The sequence below is a fragment of the Suhomyces tanzawaensis genome (assembly GCF_001661415.1).
Source record: "Suhomyces tanzawaensis NRRL Y-17324 unplaced genomic scaffold CANTAscaffold_1, whole genome shotgun sequence".
Classification (NCBI taxonomy): Eukaryota; Fungi; Ascomycota; class Pichiomycetes; order Serinales; family Debaryomycetaceae; genus Suhomyces; species Suhomyces tanzawaensis.
In genome coordinates this window covers 1570166-1592424 of record NW_017963636.1, presented here as the reverse complement: position 1 = coordinate 1592424, position 22259 = coordinate 1570166, and the positions used below count along the sequence as shown (strand labels likewise).

At 44.7% G+C, this 22259-nt stretch overlaps 11 protein-coding genes across 11 annotated transcripts; 4 read left to right on the top strand and 7 right to left on the bottom strand.

The window, feature by feature from the left end:
* Window positions 1-292: 292 nt before the first annotated feature.
* Window positions 293-2182, top strand: CANTADRAFT_87963 (uncharacterized protein; the record flags this gene model as incomplete). The annotated part of the gene is made up of 1 exon (XM_020211403.1): window positions 293-2182. One exon carries the CDS (start codon window positions 293-295, stop codon window positions 2180-2182), a length of 1890 nt encoding a protein of 629 aa, XP_020067136.1.
* Window positions 2183-4152: 1970 nt separating this feature from the next.
* SSC1 (Hsp70 family ATPase) lies at window positions 4153-6341 on the bottom strand (the record flags this gene model as incomplete). Its single annotated transcript, XM_020211400.1, has 2 exons — window positions 4153-4232; window positions 4871-6341. 2 exons carry the CDS (start codon window positions 6339-6341, stop codon window positions 4153-4155), a joined length of 1551 nt encoding a protein of 516 aa, XP_020067135.1.
* An 824-nt stretch (window positions 6342-7165) lies between these two features.
* Window positions 7166-8119, bottom strand: CANTADRAFT_45322 (uncharacterized protein; the record flags this gene model as incomplete). Its single annotated transcript, XM_020209201.1, has 1 exon — window positions 7166-8119. The coding sequence occupies one exon, from the start codon at window positions 8117-8119 to the stop codon at window positions 7166-7168; it is 954 nt and encodes a 317-aa protein (XP_020067134.1).
* A 336-nt stretch (window positions 8120-8455) lies between these two features.
* Window positions 8456-9325, bottom strand: CANTADRAFT_45772 (RNA methyltransferase; the record flags this gene model as incomplete). The annotated part of the gene is made up of 1 exon (XM_020209245.1): window positions 8456-9325. The coding sequence occupies one exon, from the start codon at window positions 9323-9325 to the stop codon at window positions 8456-8458; it is 870 nt and encodes a 289-aa protein (XP_020067133.1).
* A 135-nt stretch (window positions 9326-9460) lies between these two features.
* MCM3 (MCM DNA helicase complex subunit) lies at window positions 9461-12092 on the bottom strand. Its single transcript, XM_020207200.1, has one exon. It carries the CDS (start codon window positions 12076-12078, stop codon window positions 9571-9573), a length of 2508 nt encoding a protein of 835 aa, XP_020067132.1. The 5' UTR covers window positions 12079-12092; the 3' UTR covers window positions 9461-9570.
* Window positions 12093-12918: 826 nt separating this feature from the next.
* NOC4 (ribosome biosynthesis protein) lies at window positions 12919-14544 on the bottom strand (the record flags this gene model as incomplete). The annotated part of the gene is made up of 1 exon (XM_020211399.1): window positions 12919-14544. The coding sequence occupies one exon, from the start codon at window positions 14542-14544 to the stop codon at window positions 12919-12921; it is 1626 nt and encodes a 541-aa protein (XP_020067131.1).
* A 548-nt stretch (window positions 14545-15092) lies between these two features.
* CANTADRAFT_131966 (60S ribosomal protein eL21) lies at window positions 15093-16301 on the bottom strand. Its single transcript, XM_020206249.1, has 2 exons — window positions 15933-16301; window positions 15093-15754 (listed from the first exon to the last, which is right to left on the bottom strand). The coding sequence occupies exons 1-2, from the start codon at window positions 15941-15943 to the stop codon at window positions 15283-15285; spliced, it is 483 nt and encodes a 160-aa protein (XP_020067130.1). The 5' UTR covers window positions 15944-16301; the 3' UTR covers window positions 15093-15282.
* Window positions 16302-16659: 358 nt separating this feature from the next.
* On the top strand, window positions 16660-18213 carry CANTADRAFT_4055 (sterol esterase; the record flags this gene model as incomplete). Its single annotated transcript, XM_020208834.1, has 1 exon — window positions 16660-18213. The coding sequence occupies one exon, from the start codon at window positions 16660-16662 to the stop codon at window positions 18211-18213; it is 1554 nt and encodes a 517-aa protein (XP_020067129.1).
* A 607-nt stretch (window positions 18214-18820) lies between these two features.
* CANTADRAFT_24703 (trifunctional uridine nucleosidase/nicotinamide riboside hydrolase/nicotinic acid riboside hydrolase) lies at window positions 18821-20171 on the top strand. The gene has a single exon (XM_020207199.1). The coding sequence runs from the start codon at window positions 18990-18992 to the stop codon at window positions 19977-19979; it is 990 nt and encodes a 329-aa protein (XP_020067128.1). The 5' UTR covers window positions 18821-18989; the 3' UTR covers window positions 19980-20171.
* Window positions 20172-20216: 45 nt separating this feature from the next.
* On the bottom strand, window positions 20217-21166 carry CANTADRAFT_24702 (uncharacterized protein). Its single transcript, XM_020207198.1, has one exon. The coding sequence runs from the start codon at window positions 21156-21158 to the stop codon at window positions 20433-20435; it is 726 nt and encodes a 241-aa protein (XP_020067127.1). The 5' UTR covers window positions 21159-21166; the 3' UTR covers window positions 20217-20432.
* A 110-nt stretch (window positions 21167-21276) lies between these two features.
* CANTADRAFT_74380 (uncharacterized protein) lies at window positions 21277-22086 on the top strand. The gene has a single exon (XM_020211116.1). It carries the CDS (start codon window positions 21295-21297, stop codon window positions 21631-21633), a length of 339 nt encoding a protein of 112 aa, XP_020067126.1. The 5' UTR covers window positions 21277-21294; the 3' UTR covers window positions 21634-22086.
* Window positions 22087-22259: the final 173 nt, after the last annotated feature.

Here is a 22259-nt window from a genome sequence, read left to right as displayed (position 1 = left end):
GCTCATCTACCCCAGATTGGGGCGTGCGCGCACCTCTAGAGATGGCTGGCTATGATAGCCAGCCACCCCATCACCACCCAAACTTACCACACGACGCATACATGACGCTGCAACGATCCGTGACGATCAGTATCGTCTCAGAATTAACGGCGTTTTCCTGCTCCCGACAGACGAGGCTCCTCCCAACATACCTTCATAAAAGTGCCTCAGATCCATCATGGCACCCAGTTTCCAGAATGAAATAAAGTACAAACAATTACCGCCTGAATTTCAATACTTGTTTGACCCTGACATGAGTAACCCAGCCGACGAACGCCCGACCCCCCCTGCGGCCTTGAACAGGTTGGAGGTGGAAACAGCATCTACCACTTCTCTTCCCATCTCGTTTCCCTACCTCTATATAACGGAAGGATCAAACTCATTCGACACATTCAACCTCCTCAACAGAACCAGCAGCAACGAGGGGCCCAAGTATCCCAACACCTCACACATTAACGCCCCTGCCAGTACCGAACCCACTTCCAATTTAGTTTCTTCCAACAAGGCAGCTACACAACCCGTCCAGCCCTCGGACGACTCGCTTTTCAACCAGGTGCCCAAACGGTTTTCCCAGTTCATCTTGGACCAGCAGAACCCGTACGTTTCTCAGCGATTGGACAACTTATCCGCGGTTTCTCCATCTTTGGGTAGTGACGATCCACTTGCAAAGACATACAAGCGGACCTACTCCTCCAGCTCGAAAAAAACCAAGATTTCATCCCACTCCAGACCATCTTCATCACCATATACCCCCCATTCTAACACTTTGTCCCGAGAAATATCAAACTCGATGGGCTCGCAGGCCACAATTTTCTCCACTAGACAAGAACAAGAGGGGTTGGGTCTCAGATCTCGTTCTAAAAAGAGCAGAAAATCCAAGATTAATGGCCCTAGGTTCACCAGATCCAAGTCTTCAAAAGTTAAGGCTCAGCTTTATGCCATTGATAGTTCCAACTCTTCGTTGGAGAGAAGGAAAGCCATTAAATTCAAGAAGGGGAGCATACTTTACAGAATTAAAATCCGGTTAGAGAGATTCCTTAAAAAGATGAAATCTTTGAGATTCCATAATTTTAAGGTATCATCTAAGAGACCTGGCCAATCTAGAAGTAACTCTGTCAGACGCAATAAGAGCCTTCGCACTGCCAAACTCGGCAGCGGCGAAAAGAAGCCTCTCATCATTTCGGCCCCATCTACCAATCCACACCTAGGAAGGGGAGGCGTGGAAAGAGTCAAGGAGTTGGACGATGCTCTCAAGTACCTGGCAGGTGCTCCACAGGAAAATGTCAATATTGGGGTTCCACCACAAGATACTGGCAAATTGAACCACTTGTCCAGCTATATTGATCAGCAACAATCCGATTATGTTAGTTCTATGAGAAGAAAATCCGAGCAAAGCTCAGTCAACTACAGCAAGAATAATTTGCTTGACCCAAGAAGATTTGATGCCAACAGAAACGAGTTCATAATTCCACACAGAGCAGAAAGTGAGGCTGGAGCTAGCGATACTGCAGAGAGCGAAGCACCACCTCCACCTCCACATTTAGTAGACAAGGAACTTGCTCCAATTGCCAACAACCCTGCTGTGCAAGGTGACATGGTTGATTTATGGAGAAAGTACTTGACGGCTGTTCTTTGCAAGAGAATCCAGTTGAGACAAGAGATCAACATGTTCCAATCTTTCGTGGCTTCTAAGGCTCAAGATACTTTTGAAGGGCAAGATGACATCCAAAGTGATGTGAAGGATTCTCTCTTGCAAGCAGATATCGATGTTCAAAGTGACTACTCGTCCGCTGGCTCCCCATCTGTTATCTATACTACAACCGATTCTGAAGGCACGGCCGATATATTTGTGGATCCTCCTGCAGAGGAATTCAACAAGACTTACTTGAACAGAAGATCGATGTTGGGTGATATGCTAGAGTATGATTCTGATGGGGAGCTGGATTCTTCCTCAGTTAATACTGAAGCAACAAATGAGTTGAGCATCACACAGTCCGACTTGAGCGTCATCAAGACGTATGGTACTGTGTCAAGAAGAAAACCTGTAAGAGATAGAATGGAATCACAGTCACTGACCTCCTCCATGAGTACAATCAGAAGATCAGTTGCACACCAATATAATCTCAGTGCATTGGTTCGATAGTAATGATAATAATAGAAATGTTAATGTGTCATATTATGAGTAAATTGTAGTAATCATTAGTAGTACTCTGAACTAGAGAATATAGCAGTATTGTTAGTATTGGTTGGATAATTTGCTACCGAAAACTCCACTAGTTTTGGGGAGCAGTAACAAATACCAAGATACACCGTTCATAATCACTTGATCAATTTGATTTAATGAAAGTTCAGTTCTTGTGTGATCCAACGTTCGGGAATAACAGCTACTCCTCTGGAAATACACTGGAGTAATTTTCACCAGTATACTTCCTAAATTGTAATATGGCCTTTTCCTCATGTTTGACCTATTTCTATGTACTTACAAGTGCTTTATATATTAATAGATGGTGTTTTCTGATAAAGATGTTTAGCGGTAACAAAAACACCTACTTTACGGCGGCGGTGGACTTCGAGTCCCATTTGTGAACCGTAATAGTGGGTGCAAAAAATCCGCGAGGAAATAAATCAACAACTGCACCCTTTCTTTCTAAAGCTCCACTATTAAGAAAATAACACCAATGTTTCAACTTAATCTCCGTTACCGTTTTGAAGTCCTCCTCTGGTGGGCTCTTTTACTCTTCTTTGAGCTAAAAGCCTTTGTTTTTAGCGTCTTTGATGAGTTTTGTTTGTGTATTGACCGATACGCTTGTGGGAAAAACCCCATTGAAATGTTGCAAGGATCAATTCTGATGTTGCCCCCAGCCGGGAAGATGTACACTTACATGTGGACACTTTCTCATGCAATAACTGTTTTAGCTTCTGCTGGATTTTATGTTAGTTGTTTTTGTGGCTCACCACAAATGGGTTGGTACAACATTGCCCTTGCCTCTATTATGACAGCTTACCTGTTGAACATTTATCAACCAGAATTGATTCCATATTTACCACCACCACAACAGGGCAATACTAACAACATTGGCCTTGCTGATACCCATTTTATGATGACAGTTTTGTCCATCACTTCTACAGTTTCGCCATACTCCCTCTTATGTCCAACTTGGTACTCATTAATGGCATTAGCTAGCCGTGAACCAAGAAATTATGTGGTTGGACCACAAGGACAAAACTTTTCTTATGGATCTTATCTTTATGGTGAGATTGCTCTTTGTGGCGCCCTCATCAATTTTTTGGTCTTATTGGGCCATGTTAAAACCACCCCAGTTCATGTCGGAGTGCTAGGAGTTTACTTCCTCTTACTCCTCTCAAGGCTTGAAAATTCTCAGTCCTTAAGGAAAGGTATTGTTATACTTTTAGATTTTTCTCGTGATACTGTTCCTAAATTTGGGGGACAGCTGGAAGGACATTCCAACCCATCATTACCGTTGGAAGGTTTACTGAGGGGTTCTCGACTTCCTTTGAAATCTCTTGACACAAAGGAAGGAAAGATGGTAGAGGAATCTGAGAATTTGGAAGATGCCACAAATAGGGACCCTTCAGTCCTTAACAATTTTTATCTGGATGTTACTATCAACTATTATTGTCTCACTAGTGACTTGTTTGCAGCAATGTCAAGTTGTGATGATGACTTCGCACCTGTTGTTATTGCTAACAATGAAGTGAATTTTGAATTTTTGAACTCTGAGGTTTATACTGATCCTAGGGACATAGCTGTGGATTTCTATTATCCCAAGGTTTTTGCTGACGAAGATCAGCTCATGCCCCAACCACAAAACTTTCCATCGACCCAAATGTTAAATTTTAAGGTTGATGCTCTTGCTGACAATGAAAATGTTGAACATTTGGATAACCTCGATTTGAACGATGACCTGGGTCTGGTTATCTTCCTGGGAAATAACGAACTGAGTAATCAATCATGGATTACAAATCCATCTCATTACCAGGGCTATCTTAACATTGGACCCGACAAAAAAGATATGCACCTGGGACACTTTAAGGATATCTTTGATTATATTCCGGGCACAGTAGAAGAAAATAAGCAGTTTGATAACTATTCTATTCTAAGCAAGTTCTCCAATTTTGATTGCATCCCAGTTGACTTTGCCCCTGACTCAAGAAACCTGGATAACTTGGAGCTGTATGGGATTAAAAAGGAGATGTATTTGCCCTTCTCTGAGTCTATTCCGTTGCCTAGAATCAGAAAAACGAAGTTTCCAAACTACTATCGTGATGCATCTTTCATCGTTGATTTTGGATTTTAATTTTTGCTCTCTTATATAGATATATAGAAAATAATAAACAAAAAACCCCACTATTTCTTGATGTAGTAGCATTATATTCTCCCATCATTAGAGAAGATAGTTCATCTAAGATTTGGCTTTTTTCCGAGTGGCATTGAATTTTAAGACGGGTGAGCAACCGTTGCGTTTGTGGCATGGGTTGTCTATTTTGCACCCATACAAAAGGAGCGTAGTGGTATTGTCTACGACTATCGACCCTTTAGGCTGTATGATCTTGTTAACCATGAAAATTTCAGGCTCTCCAATAAGGCTTATTCTAACAACGTCGTTGTTTTGATTCATTGTACTTGATAGTATCGGATCTTACAAAATGGCTTTGCTGCGGTACACTTAATAGATTATTTATAATGATTAAAATATATACAGGTGAAAGTAAGCGACTAAACACACGAAGCACCTGAGGTGCTTGCTTCATTATTCATAAAAACAAGAACATAATCAGCTTACTTAGTTCTTTGGTTCTTCAGAAGAACTTTCGTTGTTGTTTTCGTTGTTCTTGTACAACTTTTCGAAGACCTTCAAGGATTCGTTTTGCAATTCTTCAGTCTTGGTCTTCAATTCAGCAGCGTCAACTTCTTCACCGGCTTGAGCCTTGGTAACGATTTCTCTCAAAGAGGCAACTTGTTCTCTGACCTTGTCAGCATCGGCGGTTTCCAACTTGTCCTTGAATTCGTTCAACGAGTTTTCAGTGTCGTTACACAATTGGTCAGCTCTGTTGGCGTTTTCAATGGCTTCTCTTCTAGCCTTATCAGATTCAGCGAACTTTTCAGCATCGTTGACCATTTGTTCGATTTCAGCATCAGACAAACCGGAAGAACCAGCAACGGTGATGGAAGCATCCTTGTTAGAAGCCTTGTCACGAGCAGAGACCTTGATGATACCATCAGTGTCAATGTCGAAGGTGACTTCAATTTGTGGGACACCCTTTGGAGCTGGTGGAATACCAGACAAAGTGAAGTTACCAATCAACTTGTTGTCTCTGGTTAATTCTCTTTCACCTTGGAAGACTCTGATTTCAACAGAGGTTTGACCAGCAGAAGCAGTGGAGAAAATTTGAGACTTCTTGGCTGGAATAGTAGTGTTTCTAGAGATCAATCTAGCGAAAACACCACCCATGGTTTCAATACCCAAGGACAATGGGGTAACATCCAACAAGACAACGTCAGTGACTTCACCAGCCAAGATACCACCTTGAATAGCGGCACCCATAGCGACAGCTTCATCTGGGTTGACAGCCTTGGATGGTTCCTTACCGAAGATGGACTTGACGGTCTCAATAACCTTTGGCATTCTAGACATACCACCAACCAAGATGACTTCGGAAATGTCAGAAGTAGACAAACCAGCATCCTTCAAGGCCTTCTTACATGGGTCAACAGTTCTCTTGACCAATGGTTCAACCAAACTTTCGAATTGAGATCTAGAGATCTTTTGGTTGATGTGCTTTGGACCGGAAGCATCGGCAGTGATAAATGGCAAGTTAATTTCAGTAGAAACGGTGGAAGACAATTCAATCTTGGCCTTTTCAGCAGCTTCTCTGATACGTTGGATGGCCATTCTGTCCTTTTCCAAGTCAATACCGGATTCCTTCTTGAAGGTTTCAACGATGTTTCTGACAACAGCGATATCGAAATCTTCACCACCCAAGTGAGTGTCACCGTTAGTGGACTTAACTTCGAAAACACCAGCACCAATGTCCAAGATGGAGATATCGAAAGTACCACCACCCAAATCGAAGACGGCGACAACTTCACCATCGTTCTTTTCCAAACCGTAGGCCAAAGCAGCAGCAGTTGGTTCGTTGACAACTCTCAAGACGTTCAAACCGACAATCTTACCAGCATCCTTGGTAGCTTGTCTTTGGGCATCGTTGAAGTAAGCTGGACAGGTGACAACGGCGTTCTTGACTGGCTTACCCAAGTTGGCTTCAGCGGTTTCCTTCATCTTGTTCAAGACGAAACCACCGATTTGTTGAGGAGAGTACTTTTCGCCTCTGGCTTCAATCCAAGCATCACCGTTTTCGTGCTTAACGATCTTGTAAGGAACTTGGTTCAAGTCTCTTTGGACTTCCTTGTCTTCGAATCTACGACCGATCAATCTCTTGGTAGCGAACAAGGTGTTTTCTGGGTTGACGACGGCTTGACGCTTGGCTGGGATACCAACCAATCTTTCACCTTCCTTGGTGAAGGCAACAATGGATGGGGTAGTTCTTCCACCTTCACTGTTTTCAATGATCTTTGGAATCTTACCTTCCATGACTGCAACAGCAGAGTTGGTGGTACCCAAATCAATACCAATAACTGGGCCATTTGGGGCGGCAGTAGAATTGTTACGGGCCAAGTTTGGAACACGACGGGATATGTTCTTTAATGAATTTCTAGCACTCAACATTGTGGATGGACGTTTAGTAAAGTGAGGTGAAAAGTGTCGAGAGTGGTGTATCCAGTCTAGTTATATTGCGACAGTGGAAAAATTTGTCGGGTTACCCGGACGTAAAGTGGAAGATTCGAGAAAAGTGAGTGGCGTGTCACGTGCGACGATAAGGTCCCGAACCGGAATTTGCCACGAGGTGACCAGCCCAACGGGTGAGTGCCACCGGTCATGCTCGGCAATGAGGGTATGTCGTTTACGTAATATATATCCCAAGCTTAGTAAGAGAAAGTGGAAACCCATAAAGAGTGGCTTGTACACCCCAATTGACAGGAGTAATCGCGGCCTTACATTGTAGCCTAGGGCCGTCCTTTTTTCGCCATACATTATATTATACACTAATTAATTAAATCCTGGGGCAAGTTGCCGTTCATTACCCAAGTCAACGACTTGTCACCACGGAACTCTTCGATGTACTGAATGATTTCTTCAGCCGGTTTCCCGTACTTGAGGGTCCCTCTCTCCACCGCATCGAATAACTTCTTTCTGCGCTGGAATCTCTTGGATTCTTTGGACCTGGAGTCACCTCTCCACTCGTGCTTGCCGTACTTAGCATCCATGTCCCGCAATGGGAGCTGGCCCCTGAACCCCTTGGTAAACTCGTCGTAAATCTCCTTGACCGACATGGGGTTATGCAAGAAGTCTACCGTGATTTTAGGCTTTTTGGCGTCCACCCGGCCCTCGTACCGTCCGTCCTCGTCCTCACGTCCGTCCTCGCCCTCCTCGAGCTTGCGCTTGGTGGCTGCGTATATCTTCTTGTGTACTTTTTCGTGCTGTCTGTGTTGCTGAGCAGCTTCCTGGGAATGTTGCAGGTTCTCCTGTGCTTGGACGGCTGCTGCCACAACTGCCACCTGGTGCAACGCAGGGTCCATATTGCCATCCAAGTGGACAGGAACTCCCTGATCAATCTCGTTGACGTGGTCCTCCTCTATCACGTTGTCCTGTATGGCCTGTAACGATCTAATGATGGCATCCTCGTTCTTGTTTTCAAAGTACTCCGTGATCAACGAGGTCAACTTATCAATTTTATTGTTCTGGAAATCCACAATTTGCCTCAAGTAGCCCACCTCCTGCGATAAGGCGGCAATCTTGTCATTTTCCTCAATTGATTCGTTGATTCTTTCGAGGTTTTCTCCGTTGGTGGCTGTGGATTGCTCGAAAGCGTGGTTTGCAGGGGGAGGAACAGTCTCGCTGGAGATTCCCGGTTTGTTGTTTTCCTGGTCGTCCTGGTGGTCGCCAGTGTCGGTGGGTGCCTTGGATTCAGCTATCTCATTGGTGCTAAGCGTATCCATGGTGCTAGAGTGGTGCAAAATGTCGGCTATGGGTTGTTGTTTTGAGACTTTTCTCGACGACAAAAGGTGCACGTGACGCAACAGGAGCCCACCATCGGCCGCAACCAGAAACTAATCCGCCATGGCTGAGCAGAGTTACTGTGGCAACGAAGGGCCGAAGGTGTTGCAACAGGAGGTACATGAGCTAGGCTACACCAAGGGGATGGCGTAGTATGCAGTAGATTCTCGAGGAAGTTGGACCTTATTTACTCATATTCTTGACTTAGGAGTAATCTTGGCCGACTCTTCATGAAAATACTGGCTGTAGCATGCAGTATTTCACAGTAAACATATCACTTACTCTCCAAAAATCTCGTCATAATCCAAATCCCTAGTGAGGTCCTTTCCAAAGAGTGCGAGGATCCCAACAGGATGGGTATCGTTGTAGACTGTAATGACTCTGCACTGGGCCTCATCACCGAATATCTCCCTTGTAACTTCACTGATTTGCTCCAAGTTCAGGTTCCTCGGCAAAAATAGCCCAATGTTGCGACTATACTGTAATACCTGACTCAAAAACGAGTCCAAGGGAAACGGTTCCATGCTATAAAGATCAAACTCCTGGCTCTTTTTGGTGTATGAGGGTCCACCCCATGGAGGAGATGCAAAAATAAAGTCGAAGGTAGTATTTGATGGGTTTTTGCGGAGGTTTTCAGGAATCCAGTCCATATAAACCGATCCATCGTCGTGGGGACAGCTGATCTCATTCCAGTCTCCAATAAAAGACCACAACTTGTCTTCAACTCCGTAGATGGCAGCGTTATGTCTGGTGCATTGTTCATTGATCTCGTTGATGTCAACTGCTCCCACGCTCTCAAAGATCTCTGCAAATTGTATCGAATTACCTCCTCCTCCACAGCAGATATCGAGAACTTGGCGAGCCTCAGGCAATAATGCTTTGAAAAGTTTGGCAGTGAAAATGGCCACAGACTCGGGTGTCACCGAGTACCACAACTCGGATGTCATGTAGACTCCCTCGTCGAACTTGCTGAACAATTGATAACGTTTTCTCCAATACTTCTTGCAATTGTCTGGTAGGGTTGTATAGTTGTGCATGAGTAGCTCATCCTGAGCTTCCACCTGGTATTCATCCGCCGACGGTTCTTCCTGCTGATATTTCCCAATAAAACCAACATAGGGCTCGGGATATTCACGGTCCTCGGCCATAATCTAATTGACGGTCGTAATGGCACTTCTACTACTGTTCTAGTAGATGTGCTTTTCGCTCATCACTTGGTCGTGCGCAGACCACAGTTTGCAACCATTACGGGTTAGATCATAAATCAAACATAATAATAGAATACAGAACTAAATATTTAGGTGCTAAAGAGGCCCATCCCGCTAGTATTTGGCGTGAGCTTTCAGCACGTAAAACCAACCCATTCGCGATAACATCAACACTGTACACAACCTCAAACCTTCCATACCTTCCCTTCACCAATGTACATCTTATTCTCTTTGCTCATCCTGTCGAATCCAGCCTCGATTTCTTCAGTGTCAAACAATTCCTCCTGTTCAAGATTCTCGTTGATTGCTTCGAATACGGCATCTACTGGTGCCGATTCTTCTGCACTAAACAAATCGGTTTGAACAAGCTTTGCCATGATCTTTAAGAAAGCATCATATCTTTCGCTACTGATATGTTCACCATCGGCTTCATTGACCTTGGAATTGGACGACAATGGCTGGGGCTCAGAAAGGTTCAAGTTATTAAGGTCATTCTGAAGATCCTCGTTTGGAGGTGTTGGCTGCTGGGCTCTGAGTCTTGTTCTGGTCGAGCTTGGTCTGACAACTTCACCAACATCATCATTGAATTCTTCTTCTTCCTCTTCTTCTTCCTCCTCCTCTTCTTCTTCCTCACTTTCAGAAACTAGCGCACCAGTCCTTTGCTTCTTGGTTTTGCTCTTCTTAGTTACTTCCTTGAATAAGGCGTACCTCAACAATTCTTCTGCAACCTTTGCGTCCTTAACATCGATTGTTTTAGACAATCTGACCTTTGCATGGGCAGTCGATAAACGAATTAAGGTTTCCAATGTTCTGGCAGTAATTGGAGCAGTGTGCCTTTGATTATTGTCAATCAAATCATTTCTCAAGGACGAGTAGGTGCTAACAATGTAGTCGCTGGCCTTCTTGGTCAATGTGGGCCTTATTCTTTGTTTCGCATATTGAATGTATTTCTTGAGGAAAGCGATTGATAAAATGACTGGTGGTTTCTTGTTACCTTCTCTGGCAACACCGGAGTGCAACAATGCATTGAATTTCTCGAAAATTGGTTGATCTAATTCTTCTTGTTCATTATTACCATCCTCTCCAACACTTAAGGACAAACCAGACTTTTCCCTGATTGGTTCTCCTTCCAAGACACCTTGAGGAATAAATCTGTGCATTCTAAGAACGTGTTCCGAGATGATTCTATCTCTGGTAGGATTCACATCGTCAGTGACGACGAACAATAAATCGAAACGAGATAACAACGAATCTGGCAACGCGATGTTCTTATGGGGATCTTTGTGGACATCATACTGACCGAATACTGGGTTGGCAGCTGCAATCACCGAGCAACGGGCATTAAGCGAAGTGTGGATACCTGCTTTGGCAATGGTGACAGTCTGTTGTTCCATAACTTCGTGAATAGCCACTCTATCGATGTCTGACATTTTGTCGAATTCATCAATACAAACAATACCTCTGTCAGCCAAAACCATGGCACCAGCTTCTAATCTTCTTTCACCGGTTTCCTTGTCAGTGGTTACTGCAGCAGTTAAACCAACACCAGAAGAACCTCTACCTGTGGTTGCAATGGCCAAAGAGGCGGTATTCAAGACAAATCTCAAGATTTGAGACTTCGCAGTCGAAGGGTCACCAACCATCAAGATATTGATATCACCTCTCAAATGGGTACCGTTATCCAAGTTCTTTTCCACACCTCCAAGCAACATAAGCAAGACTGCCTTTTTGATGTACTCAAAGCCATAAATAGAAGGAGCCAAAGAGGTGGACAACATCTCGAAGATTTTCTTTTCCTTGGAGAGCTTATTGATGTTTCTGATGTCTTGGTCAGTTAATTTCTCGGTCGATGAAACACCAGTCGATCTCTTGTGCAATGGATACACGGAATTACCTAAAATCACGGTCTTGAAGGAAGAGTTGTTGTTGGAGCCTCCACCCAATGCGCGATAGACACCAACAAGCTGGACTCTATCACCCGGCTTAGTCAAGTCCACTAAATCATCATCCAAGATGACGTCCACGGACCGTGGCAATTGACCGGCGGGAGCGGTTTCTGGCATTTCTTGAACTGAGATCTTCTGGTGGTCTCTGTAGGTAGAATAACCGTACTCGGTTACCAACTTGTTACCGTCAAGGTCCTCAGTGGGGTAGATGGCAGGGGTTGAGATTGGGTCGAACGAAGTGGTCTGGTCCTTGTACTCTCTGGCGTAGAATTTGCTAGTCTTTTCAGCGTAGTGGACTGAACGAATCACCTTGGGTCTGATCAACGAGGCACGGGTGACGATACCTTCGATAGAAATCATCTTGGAAAGGTAACCCGAATCAATCAGTCTAGGAGTGACGTGGTTTCCCCCGAAGGAACCCTTGAACGAGAGGTAGAACTGTTGGTTGGGGTCGTACTCCTGTCCTGACGAAGGGTCGTAAATGGTCAACACCGTATCTCTCAAAGCCCGCTCGCACGCAGGCAAGTACTCGGCTGGCAGGTTAAGCAATCCCTGCCAGAACTCCTTATCAAATTCTCTAACTTCGTCGATGGTCACACACAATCTGTATTTGCCCTTGTTCAACATGTCCTTGATTTGAGAACGGTAGTCTGTTCCTTCATTGTCAATTCTGTCGAGAAACTCTTGGAACCGACGCACACGGTCTCCGAACACAGCGTCGATGGGCTGTTCGTTTATATCGTCCATGGTGTTGGTAGCGGTGGTAAAGAAGAATTTGGAGTGAGCGTTGAAATTTGTAGTTGACCTTCATCGCACACCGACGCGTCCAATTACCTTTCCCAATTGGGATATATTTGTGCGGCGCTGCCGTATTAGTGACTTGACACTAATAGTTAGGTATTTGATTAGGACTCTGTGGCTAGTTTATGACCGATGAAAGGTCTAGCATGTGGGATGACCGAGAATAGCGCAAACAGCATAGAATAGTTACAAAGGAATATTGGAATAGTTGTTGCAATTCATTGCGGCCAATAGGAGCGAACTAATGGCCCAACATCGGTGATTGGTGCATTTAGCAGTAAAGATTCGTATAACAAGCCTGTCATCGAAAGCAATGTTCGCAGATGCTGAAGCAAAAGTAATGTAGTGCTAGTGTTTAATAAGGGGCTTGGCCCGTTGTATACTAGGAGTAACGGGTCTCTATATACAAGTGTAATTTGTGTTGCAACAGTACGTATATTGCTACCTAGGGCGAATCGGGCTATACCAGCAGAGATCGTCTTATGTTGGATTATTCGATCTTTAATTCTTTCATCTTTAATTCTTTCATTAACCAATATGCTGGAGGCAAAGCTATAACCAATGAAATTATCCCATAGGATTTGAACTTTTAGTAGCTCTCAGGAAGCGATATTATAGGGCTGTTCATGTTTTTGCCAATAGTCTCTAGTGCCTCACTGGCTATCTTATATTGCGGGATTGAGATAATTCATGTCATATTAAGGTCTTCGTAGATTACTCTAAACTTCCACGTCCATTTATTGTGCATTACCTGGCTATTTATCTACTAAACGCTTCAGTACTACTCTATAAGGTCCATCCCTCGGCATACACGCTCCCTTCAGCTTCTTCGCCGCCTTCAAATAACTTGTTGTACTCTTCGAACTCCAATGCTGCCATGGACTTATACCTTCTAGTCTTTTCACTGTCCAACAAGGTGATGTAACTCCAGTCCAAGAAGTCTTCCATATTGTAGCTATGCTTTCTGAATGGCTCGCCAAAGATCTTGGCAAGAGTTGCAATGTTTGGGTGGTAATGAGACATCAAGGATTCCAACTCCCAGAGAGAGGACCCAATGGCCTTGGTAAATAATGGGTTGGGTTCAGAATTAATAAATGGGTCCTGGTAGTCGGCCAGAGGGTTAGCGTTGTGTACCATGATCATACAAGATGGATGCCTCTTGAGCAAGTTGTAGATGAACGGAATGACGATAACCACCCCGGATGCAGTGGAGGAAAGAGATAATCTAGCCAACTTTTTGATGAATGATGCCACCAAATTAGCGGATAAATGAGTAGATGTAAGGAATAAATCACACAATCTGAAGAACCTGGATCTGTATCTTGAATAGAGAAGTTCTGGAGTCAATAATGAGTATAACTTGGTGTAAAAGTCGGGGTATTCCAAATTGAACTTCTTCATTAATTCGTAAAGAGAATTAAGAGCAAGAATAGGAATGGTGGAGTCGTCACTAATTTCGTAACATTCGGTTAAGAAGTCCATAAGACTCTGTGGTTGGATCATGTAAGGGATAATTCTCTTGTGCAATACCAGTAAGGTGGCTTTATATTGGGATGTGGTCAATGGATAAGATAAAATGGTAATGAAACACCTCTGAAAGTTCCCCTTGAAGTGGTTAGGCTTGTAAGCAGATGCTGGAAGAGGAGTTGAAATCCACTTTGGAAGTTCCTCGAGTTCATCATTGAATAACAATTGATTTTTCATCAAAGTGAAAAAATTCGAGTACACTCTTCTCAATTCTTCTTTCAGTTTAATATTGTTCCATTCAACCAACAGCTCTGATAAGTTATTCACTGAATAAGCTTGCAAGTCCCAATTGGCCTTGAAAGTGTCTAGGAATTCCAATATAATAAAGTCATCACTGGTTCCATCAGGCAAAATTTCGCCATTTTCACTCAACAATAATGCTTTGATTAATCTGGAGTATATTATGTTTCCAAAAAATCCGTCCTTAGAGTTCCCCATGTACTCCAGCTCAAGCTTGACAAGTCTTAATACGATATCCAACGCATCCAACTGGACAGAGGCCTTGAATGATAACTTTGATTGAATAAGATCGAACAAATTGGTTTTGTATGTGTCATATTTGTCTACCAACCATTTGATGATTAAGGATTTCTTTTCTTCAAAATGCTTTCTATTCACTAACAAACCATCTTTGAACAACTTTTGAAAGCACTTGAACAAAGAGACTGTTAACTTTCTGGATATGATTTCCGCTTCCTTATCGGCTTTCAATTTGAGGTGTTCAATGGACTTCCCATAGTGGCTGAGAAGGGTAACGAGTGTATTGTATTGGGATGATTCTATGACTTGTTCTTCCAAAGTTTCGATTTCTGCTATGGATGGTAAAGAAGGTCCAGTCTTGGCCTTCTTGGATTTTGGACTATCGCTTGACTTTCTTTTGGGCATCTTGGATAGGTTGGGGTTTGATGCTGTAGTTAGCCTACTCATCACATACCTAAATTTTTCAGATGAGGGTTGTGTGCAGGATACCGATTCCTAATTACCCGGATTTGGTACTGACAGTATAAAAGGCACAAAATCCCCCACCCTTTTTGCTCCTCATATGACCTTCCAAGTTTTATAACATATGATGAAATCTCGCGTTTATTCATGACAATTCCCTTCGGAGTTGAGTTTCTCTGAGATTCCTCCGGATATGCTTTTTCGTACGAAGAAGTTGGGTTTTGATGGTGAAGGTGTCTGGCGCACCAATCTTGTTACATAAGACAGACGCTAAGAGAACTTCTGACCCACTTGGAGTCATTGTCAAATGTCAGATTCAAGCCCGAAGTAGCTGTCTTGGCTTGGTCTAATCGATTGTAGTTGAAGCATTGATTTGTACTAGCTTTCTCGGCTGTGCAAGTTGATTAAATCAATATAGTAGAAATCTAGGATTAAGCCACCAGTTACACCTATTTGAAAAAATGATAGTAGTGTTGAAGTAGTTGAGATATCTCGCTTAAGTCAGTGATCGCTTGACAACTTGACTTATCTAGGATCAGCTGGCTTAACATCCTCAGCTAGTTCTCTACAATTGTCAGCATGGCTATTGTGTCCCTTCAGACTTCACCTGCCACATCTCTACAAGATCTCATAACACATTACATGTCTTATACCCAGAATCCTAATTATACACCCAGACGATTAAATGAAAGTTTCGTATGGAACTGGAGCCAAAGTTTGTGGGACGTTACCTTCAGTAGAGATAATTCTGGAGTCTCTTGGCATGGCTGGTTGTCTCTTCAAGTTGACAGTCTTACCGTTAGCACGGGCTTCCTTCTTCAAGGCAGCGTTGGACTTGACTCTGTTCAAGAATTCTTGACGACAAGCGGAGTGCTTGACGTGTTCGACTCTTAAGTTGACTCTCTTTTCGAGGTATCTGTAACCAACAACCTTGTTGATGATAACACCGACGGAGGTCTTGGTGACGTTGTAAACGATACCAGTCTTACCGTGGTAGTATTTGTGTGGCATACCCTTTTGGATGGCAGCGTTGGCCTTGATGTCAACAATGTCTCCAACCTTGTAGGTCTTCAAGTAGGTGGACAATGGAATGACACCATGCTTCTTGAAGTCACGTTGGAAAGCGTAACGAGTACCGGATCTGTAACCACGACTAATTGTTAGTATTGCTTAGGGAAGTGGTGGGCTCTCTGGTGGGACCAAATAGGCCTGGTCAGAGTTGGTGATGGAGTTCTTGCTGGAGGCCAGCTTGTTCTGGCCGGCCGTGATCGGTCATTCCAGCCGTGCCGTCCATTCATCGCCTCCGTATCGTTTCTCGAGGATGTACATACGATTTACCCATTTTTGTATACCTTGGTTGTCTAGCTGGTTCACAGTTTTGGAGTGTTGAAAATTTTCAGCACAGGGTCGGCGCACGTGATGCCTCATTGAGTTGGACACGTGATCGTAGTTTTTCTGGGGTCTGTTAGGGCTCGGTGCCCTAGTTAACTCTACCAGGCGAACCACACCAGATATAGCACCACATAATGCAGCAAACGATAGCTCGGCACCCTAGGTGATGGGAGTAATTGCATGTTGGCAGCTTCTTTTGTAGTACCGGTATTTTGTTCGTTATTACTCGAATTTTTCTCCTCGCTACAATGGAACTCCCCAGCCAGGACCAGTAGTTCGAGGCTCAAAACTGACTTGGTGAATCTCTATTTGGCACATCCTTCCTTCAATACTCTGCAAATCATCCCTACTCTCATGCTGCCCGCCAGCTCCACCTGCTTGCACCTCTGGCTTCCGCCACCTGCCAGTAAGCAGAGTACTCTGGGTGGTCGGTCACGTGTTGCTGCTCCTCCTGCTATATACGGTAATTCCGGCACGCAGCCACTATTGTTCCATCACATGGGTTGTTTATATATCTGGTCCAGTGCTTACCGATCACAAGACACGCTCAGCCTGCCATAGCCATTTCCCCGCGATAGCTTCCAGCGACAGGTATATCATCCATTGACCGACTACCCCTTCATATTTTAACCCCATTCACGGTAGCTCTAATCATCGACTCACAACATGTTTGAGGAGCTAACCCCCAAAGAGAAGTTGGTCCGCCATGGACCCTTCAAAGCGTTCGTTCTTCGTGTCATATCGTTCTTCGGAGCCACCTGGTTCGTGGGAACCATGAGCATTGGAGCTCTCTTCTACCATTTATATCAGTTGATAACAGGACAGGAAAAGGGTGCTTCTGGCAGCCCTGCTGCCAACGGGTACCTGCCTCGGAAGGCGTTCCCCAACCTCGAGAAAATGAAGCCCACGTTGGATTTGAGATACTACGTGCTAGAATTGGGACTTGACCTCGAGGAATATGCCATCACCACGGAAGACGGGTTCGTGTTGCCCTTGCACCGTGTGATAGACCCCAAGGAAACTGCGGAACAGCGAAACGCCAGAAAGCCCGTTCTCCTCCAGCACGGGTTGCTCAGCTGCTCGGGTGGATACATCACTTCCGGAACTAACTCTATGGCCTACTACTTGACAGAAATGGGCTACGACGTGTGGTTGGGCAATAACCGGTCTCATTTTGAGCCCAAGCACTCGTACTTTGAAGGAAACCTCTTCCACAACGAGCTTTACTGGGAATGGGATATCCGCAATTTGGCCTACTACGACCTTCCATGCATAATTGATAACGTGTTGGCTCACAAACCGAGCCACGAGCAATTGGTGTTGGTGGGACATTCCCAGGGATGTACACAAACGTTTTTGATGCTCAAGAACGGCAATTTGAAACGCTACCACGATAAGATTGAGCATTTCTTCCCCTTGGCCCCTGCTGTGTTTCCCGGAGTGTTGTTTTTGGAGAGATGGTTTCTCAGGTTTCTCCACAATAGAGGTCGTCTTGCCTTCAAGGCCATCTTTGGTTTGTGTGCGTTTTTGAAGGTATTGGGAACTGCCAGAAATAACATGGGAACGACCTCCATCTTCCACTTCAACGCCTACATTTTGTACAAGTTCTTGTTTGGATGGAGTGCCAAGAAATGGTCCCAGAGCGATAAGGTCCGCCACTACAATGCTCTCTTCAACTGTACGTTTGTGTCTGCCAAACTCATGAACTGGTGGTTGAGTTATTACGTGGAAGAAGGGTTTTCCAACCAGGTGTTGCCCCATTCAGACTACAAGTCGGGCAAGAACTACGCGGTATTGCCACCAAACACCCCAATCATCACTGCCAGAGGCACCGACGATTCCAAATCGTTCTTCCCCTTCACCAAATCTTGGTTTTCCGACGCTGATGTCAATGTGCCCATCCACATTTTTGCTGGCGATGGCGACCACTTGGTGGATGGGAAGAGGTTGATTACCCACATGAGAAACTACGAGCCCAACTACCAAGAAGGCAAAAACTTGCAGGTCACCGAACTTGACGATTACGACCACTGTGACTTCATCTGGGCAGAAGACTTGAACGGACGGATCAGTGTGGTGATCCACCAAGAGCTCGAGAAATTGCAAGCACAATTGACTGGAACTGGCCAACCTGTAACCGTCCTGGAGAAAGTGCATGAGGACGAAAAGGTGTTGGAGCTGCCTTTCGAGCAACCTGCTGTTGCGGTTGCTGTCAACTAGACGTGTATAATATACTGTACTAATAGAACGATTTTCATGCAAAGTAAAGTTGGTGATAGCAAACCTTAAATGTTAATTTGGGATTGCAGACCTATTTTGGGGAATGTAGTACTTAAGTGACCGTACGCATCCTAAAACTAAAAAATATGACATGTTCGAGCGTGCAGTAAGCATCATTTCGTACCTATTGGAAGACCATCGGAATATGAACACCAGGATTAGTCGACCAACCCCTTCATGGTATAACAATCAGTACACTCTTACAAACGCAGCTTGTCCGCTTAATCTTGGCGAGCTGATACGAGGAGTTGCAAATACCATGACACACAGCGACCCCACAGACCTTACCGTTGACGACCGATCTGGATGGTTGCAGCTGCTGCAGTTAGGGTTTTTGTCTGCAGCCGCCGAAACGGCTTCTGCGGTTGCGAGCCCTGGCCGATGTCTGGGTGCTTCTTCCGATGAGCCCGCTTCCCCACCTCAACGGGCGCTAACTATTGCGGCACGGGTGTCTTGCTTTGGCCGTGGCTCGGACCGCGTTCGGGTGCCTCTTCCCATGGACCCACTGTGGGGTCGCCAGTCATCAAATGGCACCCCCACCATCACACAAATCATAACCCACCAGGCGTGCCGCCACATCTCCTCCGCCACGAGTCCTTTACTACAAATAGACCTTCGCTCGCTGGTTACTTACCCCAGGTTATTATTGCTGTTTTACTGTGCGCCACGTGATACTACTCCTGGTTTTTGCAGGCTAACTCCAACAACCACCACCAATGACTATTCACCAGAAAATCCCCCTTTGGCTCGACTGTGACCCTGGCAACGACGATGTGTTCGCCATCCTCCTTGCCATCTTCAGTCCTCGCTTCCAGTTGCTTGGTATTTCCACTGTCCACGGTAACGCTTCAGTGAAGGCCACCACCAAAAACGCCTTGGGCTTGTTGGACGTGCTCAAGGTAGACGACGTCAAGGTGTACCAAGGGCTGGAAAAGCCGCTAGTCAACGCCCCCAAGTACGCTGCGCATGTCCACGGCAAGACTGGTGTGGGAGGCGCCGTTTTGCCCGAGAATCCTACTGTCCAAGAGAGCACAGACATGTCGTACCTTGACGCCATGAAGAAGGCCATCTTGGACCATGAGAACGAGATCGTAGTGGCATGCACCGGCACCATGACTAACTTATCCAAGCTCATCAGCCAGTATCCCGAACTCAAAGCCAAAATTAGGTACGTGGCTGCCATGGGAGGGTGTATTGACGGTGGAAACGTTACCCCATACGCCGAATTCAACTTCAACGCCGACCCCCATGCTGCCAGCCATGTCGTGCAAGAGTTGGGCGACAAGATCATCTTGGCACCCTTGAACATCACCCACACTGCCATGGCTCTGGAGCCTGTCAGACAGAGAATGTACCAGGCCGACTCCGAGCTCGATTCGCCAATCAGAAAGTTGTTCTATGACGTGGTCATGTTCTTCTACGATAAGTACCAGATCAGATACGGACCCATGGCAGGACCTCCTGTGCACGATCCTTTGGCGTTATTTTTGGTCCAGGCATTCATAGATGATGACGAAAAGTACAACTTCGTCTATGAAAGAAGAAAGATGGAAGTGATAGAGGAAGGAGAACGTGAAGGCTCGTCCGTTATTGTCGAAGGAGAAGGAGGCGTCTACATTGGTAAGAGCATCAACGTGGATATGTTTTGGGATTCCGTTTTGCAAGCGTTGGCTGATGCAGTCAAGCATGTGGAGAGCAGATCATAAACTGAACTACCATTGTTCGAGAGGGATCAAAGATACTAAACAAAAAATTGCACAGATAACTAAAAAACCGTTAGTCGAGAGTAATCGAAGATACTAATCTGAAGAATTAGCTCAGTCGGCTAATCCGAATTACAACTAGCATAAATCACAGAAGGATACACTTTTATAGAATTAATTCATGTTCGAATCCAAATAATCTTGAAGGTTTCAGCTTCTAAATAGTAGACAGTCAACCAAGACAAATATTTATGGGTACGTCTTAACCACCATTCAGATTTCAAAATCTACTCCACTACATTTTAAATAATAATGCAAAAATATTCTCCATTGCAGCAGACAAAACAACAGTCTATTAAGTGAATTTCTAAATTCCAGCTAGTTCTTGCTAATCGAATGTGCACAAGGTAATCTGGAATCATTCTATTGGGGTTCTAGTTTGATAGAATTGGCTCACTAATCTTCGCCTTCAACAGGTACAGTAAATGCCCCTGATAAAAAGATGGCAGGCTCGTCAATACTGTTATGCTGATAACTCAACACACCGGTTCCTCCTGCGTCCAACAAAAATTGTGGGTTCACATCAATTTCTTTGCCTACCCATCTGGCTGCGAAACACCTCAAGATATGCCCATGGCCAACCACAATGATGTCGCAGGCCTCCTTGGCGTCAAAAGCTTTTTTGTGAAGGGCTCTGATTTTTGCAATGGCGGCATCCACTCTTTCTTTGACTTGGTTGTGATTCTCTCCGTTTTCACAGCCATCCCTCCAGATGTTCCAGACCTCGCCTTCAGGCAAGTGGGAGTCCAAGCCCTTTTTAGCTCTAGCCTCGATAATCTGGGAAGTCAATAATCCTTCGTAATCTCCGTAGGTCCATTCTCTGATATCCTCCTCGACAATCACAGGAATGGCGTCCTTTTGATCCTGGGTCAACCCTTCGAGCAAAAGCTCCACCGTGTGCTTGGCACGGAGTCTGGGAGAAGTGATCACGTACTTCAAATTGGACGGTTTGATCAATTGGAACTGGCTGTCTCCAATCAAGAACTTTCCTGTGCTTCTCATCTGTCTCACTCCGTAGGAAGTCAAATCGAGATCGGTCACAGAGGTGTATTGACCGGACTTAGACCATTCTGTCTGGCCGTGGCGGACGAAGATCACACGAGGCGTTGGGGTTTTGGCCATGATGAAGTGTATTGTTGGTTCCACTATCACTGTTGCATCGGTTCACGTGGACTCGACTCGGATATGGCACGTGACCTATCCATCAAAAATTTGAAGATAGATCCCTTCTGACGCTGTTACATCACCACCTCAACCCATGACTAAACACACCGAAATTGCAGAGAAGATCGTGGCACTTCTCAAGACCCTTCCTAAGGACCGGATCAGCCACTATGCCTCCTTCAAGGAGGTGCAACTTGCCCGTTTCCAGAACAAGGAGCACTTGGCTGCCATCTCAGAACAAGACTTGATGTTGCAATACATCTCGTTGAGAGATTTGGTCAACGACAAGTACAAGAACTACTACAAGTTGGACGACAAGTTGTTGAAGCCAAAGGGTAACCCTGAGTACTACAACCGTCTTTTGGGACAACTCAAGGGCGAGAAAAAGGAATCCTTCTGGACTGCTGTCAGAACCGTTGCTTTTGGTAAGTAAACGGCCTTGCGAAAAGCCTGAAGATATGAATTTTTGTTCAGGCTCGGGGACGGATTTTAACGATAACTTGAGACTGTGGGAGAACCTGGCATTTTCAGTCATATGAAAAACTACTTGTAAATATTGCCCCCACAAAAGGAAACATCGCAGCCATGGCAGGCGAAGCTGTGCTCTCGACCTGGGCATTGGTGCTTTCTGATGTATACTATTTATTTAATAATACGATTCTTAGTGAAGCTACGAACACCTCGAATAGGACCAAACGTATTTATTAAAAAGCTGCTTGTTGGCTTGATTGGCCCTACCTCCTAAATTACCCACTGCTGTCTGTTTTCAATAGCACTACCACGATCTCGTGTGTCTCATAATTATCAATTTTAATCTTTTTATACTATTATTGTCCTCCATGAGCACTCGTGGTCAAAATACTTCACGACGTGCATGCGCTTCGACGCATGTAATATTTGGCAGTTTTTTAGTGCGTTGAAGGATTTGTCACCATAGGCAACACAATTAAATACTATTCCAAAGCGAACCGGAACCAATAGGGCTCAATTTCCAGCGTTGTTGGTACATAACCCTGTTTTGTAATCCCAGTCATCTTTTCTAGTATTTTCAAGCTTTTT

Coding starts and splice junctions, on each gene's coding strand:
- CANTADRAFT_24702 (XM_020207198.1), bottom strand. CDS start 21,158: ATGGCCAAAACCCCAACGCCTCGTGTGATCTTCGTCCGCCACGGCCAG.
- CANTADRAFT_24703 (XM_020207199.1), top strand. CDS start 18,990: ATGACTATTCACCAGAAAATCCCCCTTTGGCTCGACTGTGACCCTGGC.
- CANTADRAFT_74380 (XM_020211116.1), top strand. CDS start 21,295: ATGACTAAACACACCGAAATTGCAGAGAAGATCGTGGCACTTCTCAAG.
- MCM3 (XM_020207200.1), bottom strand. CDS start 12,078: ATGGACGATATAAACGAACAGCCCATCGACGCTGTGTTCGGAGACCGT.